The sequence below is a fragment of the Pinus tabuliformis genome, chromosome Q, assembly GCF_031772625.1.
Source record: "Pinus tabuliformis cultivar Carrire ecotype Pingquan chromosome Q, CPIR1, whole genome shotgun sequence".
Classification (NCBI taxonomy): domain Eukaryota; kingdom Viridiplantae; phylum Streptophyta; class Pinopsida; order Pinales; family Pinaceae; genus Pinus; species Pinus tabuliformis.
The window spans coordinates 1,193,059,184-1,193,066,370 of NC_142296.1; the positions used below are offsets into that span (position 1 = coordinate 1,193,059,184).

General features: G+C 37.7%; 1 protein-coding gene across 1 annotated transcript; it reads right to left on the reverse strand.

Moving 5' to 3' along the window:
• Positions 1-2,549: 2,549 nt before the first annotated feature.
• On the reverse strand, positions 2,550-6,763 carry LOC149223999 (putative inactive receptor kinase At3g02880). The gene is made up of 2 exons (XM_089385986.1): positions 4,869-6,763; positions 2,550-3,677 (listed from the first exon to the last, which is right to left on the reverse strand). The coding sequence occupies exons 1-2, from the start codon at positions 6,157-6,159 to the stop codon at positions 3,064-3,066; spliced, it is 1,905 nt and encodes a 634-aa protein (XP_089242112.1). The 5' UTR covers positions 6,160-6,763; the 3' UTR covers positions 2,550-3,063.
• Positions 6,764-7,187: the final 424 nt, after the last annotated feature.

The following is a 7,187-nucleotide window of genomic DNA, read 5'->3' on the forward strand; positions in this document are numbered from 1 at the left end:
ACAATGGCAAATTCAGGAATTCAAGGAGGGTGTTTTCTACCGTTTTTTCCACTGTCTATTCATAGAGATGAATGGGAATCTCTCAGTGTGATCACACAAATCATTCCTTTTTGGTTTTTTGTTTAATGCATTTGCAATGTGTTATTGGCACAATAATTATGTATTTTGGTTTATCTCTGTGGATATATTTCCCTCGGCTACTATGATGTAATTAGTATACAAGTTTCTCAACTCTTTTAATCTACTTTCTACAGTGAATGCATCTCCTACATGCTCGATGATAAAAACATGTAATTTTCTTAATATTTTTAATGAAAATTGCACATTTTTCCTTGAGAGAAACCAAAAAAAAAAAAGGTTAGATTTCACAAAATAAATAATATTTTAATATAAAGAAATAATTGTTAGAATATAATTGTTAATATTGAATTAAGAAAAATAATTAATTAAAATGAAAATTTTAATGAAATAAAAATTTTAAAAAAATGATAATATTTAAGTCAAAACTAAATAATCAAAACAATAAAATAATTAATAAAATAAAAAGAACCTTTGAATTAAACTTAAATAATCAAAACAATTAATTCTAAAAACTTAAAAATAATAAATGGTGAACGCAAAAGTTTTTTTATTTAAGAGTTGTTTGTAATGTGTTGGAATAAGTTTTCCACTACACATATCTAAAAGGAGTTGTCTTTAAAGAGACTTTTTGGAAGTTTTTCCAGTCTAATTTCTCTAATATCCTGTAGGAATTTATTGAAATCAAAAGCTTGATAGTAACCCCTGCACAATCATAGTGCCCTAGTTCTCTGAAAAAAAAAACAATTGTAGTGCCCTAGGGGTTTTTTTCAATGTGCTCAATCCATATATACAGTGAAAAAACCAGTTTAAATAACACAAATCAAGATTTCACCTCAAATTTTTCTGCCAGATTCCAGCACCTAAAAAGTCCCACTAAAGACAACTCCTATATAATATTCTGAATAGGTGTTCCACTTTCAGAAAATAAGCCAACAAATGCATAGGTGTTCCACTTTCGGAAGATAGGCCAACAAATGCATTTGTATATATACAAAAGGCTTAACAATTCAAAAAGCACAACCACGCTGAGTGGAGTAGATACCCTGGAGATCAATATTACTTTCTTTTCACATTTTAACTAGTGGTAATCTGCAACCAATGTTATTATCATTGTCATAGGGAGAATGGGATTATACCATGACAACCAAGAATCCATAAACATCAGTAAGCAGGTAATTCACGCCCTGATAGACCAATTATGTTGTGTTGGGGTAGCTATCTACGCAGTGCCTTGTAGGTTTGGTACTTAATGCATGGAATTCAGAATGCAAGGCTGCACATCATTTTTACTTTCTTTTGGCATTTTAACTGTAGTTGGTATCTGTAACATATTCTATTATCATTGTCACAGGGAGAATCTTAAGGGGCTAGACCATGATGATTAAAAATCCATTAAGCAGACAATCTGAACTTCAAAAACGAACCTAATCTCCTTCCATACATAATACTTTCAGAAAACAGTTCCTCAAGGAAATGGGTAGACTTATTACAAAAACAGTCCAATAGAAACCAGTGCTTCTATTTGATCCTCTCCAACCATTTTATGCTGTCAACTTGGGTAAACTCCTCAAGGGGAATCCTGGAATGCAACTGAGCGTGTAAACTCTATTAAATTCACGCTCTGATAGACCAATTATGTTGGGTTGGGATAGCTATTTGCGCAGTGCCTTGTAGGCTTGGTACTTCATGCATGGAATTCAGAATGCAAGGCTGCACATCATTTTTACTTTATTTTGGCATTTTAACTGTAGCTGGTAATCTGTAACGTATTCTATTATCATTGTCACCGGGAGAATCTTAAGGGGCTAGACCATGATGATTAAAACTTCATAATCACCCGTAAGCAGACAATCTGAACTTCCAAAACCATGGTGAGAACAAAGTCTCTGAGCCTGGGAAGCAAAATCACAATAGAATAATACAAGATGTGACAATATATTTCCTTGGTTTGCAAATACTTTAAGTGGAAGTTATCAATACTTTCAGAAAACTTCTCCTCAAAAAAATGGGTGGACATATTACAAAAACAATCAAATACAAACCAGTGCTTCTACTTGAACCTCTCCAATCATTTTATGCTGAACTTTGGTAAACTCCTCAAGAGAAATACTGGAATGCAACTGAACATGTAAACCCTATTAAATTCATAATCGGAGGGTACCACCGAATCTCCTTTCATACATAATTTCAAGTAGGTATTGTAATTCAATTTCTCTTCAAAAAATACTCAAAATGAGAAAATTACAGATGTTTTTCCAGTTAAAATCTAGTCATGGACATCATACATGTAATTCTAGCGTGTATAACACATAAATAGTTTTACAGCTCAGTTCAAAACTTCAACCTGCTAAATTATCAGAATCTCCATAACTATTTCTGATCAGGTTACCATGGCAATCCAAGAAGGCGACTCATATAACTTGACCCGAAATGTCCTGAAAATAAAGCCTAACATAAAAGAGAAAAGATGCTGCAATAAGTACCCATCAGCTATCAAGAGCTGAGAACTTTTTGAATTATGGATTTTAATACAGCTTAAATCCCAATTTTCATTTGTCACCTTATAATGGTTTCAAAGGACTTGCAAGAAAAAACAATTTTCAACCTCTAATCAATTATTTTGCAAAAATCATTGACGAAGTAAAAAAATCAAAAACCAGCAGATGCTACAATCATTAAGCAGCTGCTACTGAGATGAGACACAGGTAGCTTCCTTTGGGCACTGCCCAAAAGGTTGCCAAGCATTCCAATATCCTTCCATTATCTAAAAGGGAAAATGGGGTGAAACAGATTTAGATGGGAGAAGGAAAACACTCTAACATATTCTGGCAACCTGCAGATAACTGAAATAATAAAATCAACAGAGCAATTCTGCAACATGACGAAATCCAACTTAAGTCACAAAGAAGAAATGGTTCCAATCAAGCTTTGGCATATTGGCAATGCCTGGTTCTAATTAATCTTTATCACTGACGTTGTCCCTCAATCAGGAATTTCTGCAGAACTGGATAGATCCTCAGGGCCATCATCATCTTCAATATTTCGCCTCAAATCTTCAATCCTTTTGACTACTTCCTTCATGCTGGGTCTTTGATCTGGATATTGTGCAACACAATCAATTGCAACCTGCAATAACTGAACCATATCTTCTTCAAAGTTATGATGTCTTAGAAGCTCTATGTCAAACACTTCTGCAGTCCATTCCTCACGAACAATGGACTGCACCCAACGTGGAAGATCAACTCCGTCATCATTGGCCCCATGAGAAGGTGCTTTTCCAGTCAGTATCTCCAAAAGCAATACACCAAAGCTGAAAACATCAGCCTTCTGTGAAATTTTGCGAGCATCGGTGACTTCTGGAGCTCTATATCCGACAATTCTATTGGCAGATGGAGTTGAACTCACTAACTGAGCAAGCCCAAAATCTGAAACACCGGCATTATAGTCCCTGGTGAGAAGAATGTTGGAAGACTTGATGTTTCCATGAGAAATTTCTCTGCCTCTACTATGTAGATACTCGATGCCTCTAGCTGCACCAAGGGCAATACGAGAGCGTGTTTCCCAGTCTAATGGAGTTCGACCTGCTCCCCTGTTACCTGAAACAAACAGCGAACAGAACTCCAAAAACAAGGCTTAGATTCAAAGTCTCATTTCTTTCTTCACACAGATTTTGAAACAAAGCACGTTTAACACCAAAATCAAGAACATTTGAACTTGGCAGAGGCTCCCAAAACATGAGCTTTAAGTCCTATTTTCAGATCAAAAGACTCAAATGTAGAATATGGGATAGATTGGCATGTTAGCAATCATTAGAGTTATCATGTAAAAGGAAATCAACTGTATCAACTTACATTTAGCATATCAAAAGTACATCAAAACTTAAAATAAGTAGGTAGAAAATAGCAGCAAGTTTTGATAAGAGTAGTTAAGAGCATTAGCATCTTCAAATTAGGAAGTCATGCAGATTACAAAAGGGAAAATCTCTGAATGGGCTCATAAAAAATTAATATGTCTCAGCTTCAGTAGATAAGAAAACCGCAAAACTGCAACTCAATGCAGTGTAAAGCAACTAAAATGCATTGCTAGACAGACTATATTACAGTAAAGGCTTTATATTGACGGAAATTGGCCACTGTTAGCAAAAATTGTAAGCAGCTAGACTATGATCATTGAAAATTCTTCAGCAGAAAGTGCAGACCTCCCACCCCCTGGTGAAAATAAGGGTGTCTAAGAGTCACAGGTGCCCAAAAAGCATGGACTTGTGTATGAGCCCTGAATTTCAATAGCTCAAATTCAAAATCACAAGCATTTTGGCAAATTCTCAACATTGTAAATATAAGATGGGCAGGTAATAACAGAGTGAGGATTCAAGGGTATATGTTTAAGTTGGGCATGATTAAAATAACATCGGCAAATACAGAAAACATTCCAGATCCATAGATCCTGTCGCCCCCAAAAATGTGGGTAAACTGACAGGGACAAACAAAAAGAGCAGATCATATTAGGTGTAAAGCTCTGAGCGGTCACCTCTGTGAGTAGGATGGTTAGGATACATCGTCATGAGACCTAGTTTTGGTTTTAGAATTGATGATCATATGTATAACTTCAGATGGACATGTTTCTGATTTTAATGGAAGCAAATGAGATAATTGGCAGAAATGACGATAATGCAGACCTAACTCTTCAAATGGGTAGCTAACAGTAGAGCAAAGAATATTTCGAAAACAATAAACATATATACGAAATGATTTGGAATTTGGGAATGAAAAGAGGACTAAAGATCTTACCATGCAGAAGGGAAGAGAGACTGCCCATTGTCATATAATCATATACGAGAAGCTTTTCATCCTTCGAAAAGTAATAAGCTCTGAGAGGCACCAGATTTTCATGTTGCATTTTTCCAACTTGTTCAATCTGTTGAACAAATTCTTTCTGCCCAATTACAACATCCTTCAACCGCTTCACTGCCACAACTAACCCAAACTCTAAAACAGCCTTGTAAGCAGTCCCAACGCTCCCCTTACCCAAAACCTCGGCTGAAGCTCTAAGAAGATCTTCGAGATCAAATGTCCTCTGGCTACCTTCAAAGAAAACGAGCCTTTTACTAGTATTCTTTTCAACTTCCTGCACAGGAGGAGCTGGAAAATCCTCTTTGGGAATTGTGTCCTCTGGTGCATCATCAGGGGCCTTGATGCCTGGGGCAAACTCAACCACTCTCGGATTTTCCCTTTTTTTCTTCCTCTTGCAAAGAAACAAGATAAGGAATAAGAGAACTAGAAAAGCTAAACATCCTAAAACAATACCCACAATGGCCCAAGCCCCCAGCTTATTTTTTCCCTTGTGCCCACTTGAAGGATTCGGTGATGGGGCAACGCCTTCACAAGATAGCAAAGGAGACCCACACAAAGAGTTCCCGAGAAATGAACTCGCGGGGAACTTTCGCAGTGTGGGAGGCACAGATCCACTGAGTTGATTGTTTGATACATTCAATTGCTGCAGATTGGGGGGATTTAATGCAGAAATGGACCCATTTAAAGAATTATTATCAAGATACAGAGTAGCCAGTTTCTGCAAATTGCTCAGAGAGCTAGGAATAGGGCCACTAAACCTGTTGAACGCCAGATTCAAAATAACTAGATTGGGAAACGTAGAAAAAAATGATGGTATGGGCCCGGTAAATCCATTGCTCTGTAAGTACAGCTTCCTCAACTGAGTGCACTTACCTAGATCTGAAGGTATAGGACCATTGAGCGAGTTGTATCTCAAGCTCAATACTCCTAACTGGCTCAAGTTTCCCAGAATTCCCGATGGGATTGACCCAAACAGAGACCGTCCAGGAAGTCTCACCTCTGTCACACTGGATCCTTTACACGTAATTCCGAACCAGGGGGTGCACGGATTTGTGGACTGGGACCAGTTCAGACGCTTCCCAACCGCCGCCTTGAAAGCCAAGAGGGCCTTTTTATCAGAAGCATTATCACCAACCACTGCATGATCTTCCAGGAAAGTCAGCAGCAGCACAATGATGAATAGCTTCCATGCAATGCTCGTCACTGTGGACTGCTCCCAAGAGCCCATTCTTCTGATTCGCCTCTGCAAGACAACAGATCCTGAAACGCTCCCTGACTTGGAAATATTTGTTTATAAGGCTACATCTCAAAGGCTCTGGTCGGAAGCTTTTCATTGTTCTTTTTCAAGGCATCGAGCTGGGAATGAGGTGCCATGGGAAAATTCCCAATGCAAGCGAAGATTTGGAGGTAAAAAGCTAGGTAAGCACAAACCCAATGCCTTGATAGAGTTAATGCTATTAGGTGACCCACAACGTTATATGGATTGAAGGTTGATTGAGTAACGTTTACTTGAAGAAAATCCCAATCCCATCACTCAATCAGCCATGTAAATACATTCATACACTTTTCCCCCTTCTCACACCTATTCCCATCTGTTTTTGTCAAATTTCCATGCAAGCCAGGAAAACGCTCAGTAACAACCATACACCAAAAACAAAAGCAGCCAACACACTGCCTACTACAAGTCCATGGCGCACCTGGTTCACCTAATTTATCTATCTCGTGTTACTTGACTGACTTGTTCTCTTACATCAAACTCCTTTCAGACACAATGGAGATACTGAATCGTTCTCGAGGGTCAGAAGCCTACACCTCCTTTTCACAACGTGCAGCCATTCCAAATCCAACGTAATCCATTGGGCTTAATTCCAGAATTACACTAGTTAAATTTTTGGGCTAATGGGCCACTGGGTCCGGCCATGTCACACCTGCCACCTAAGATTAATGGAGGTCAGTGCCAGTTCGTTAAATAAAAAGAGGTTTTTGATTGTTTGGACCAGCCAAGGTACCATTTTGGGCATGCCTTCGGAACAATATATTAAAAAGACAGGAGGTTTATGGGGCTAATCATGCTTGAAATTTGATAATTATTATTAGTGTTTACGTTTTCTGCTATTGCAATAAAGAAGGCCGATTTACACTGGGGGAGGTTTACAACAATCCACCATTACTAAACATTTATTTATTCTACAACAATCCACCATCACTATACATTTATTTATTCTAAATTCGTCACTATACATTTATTTATTTTAA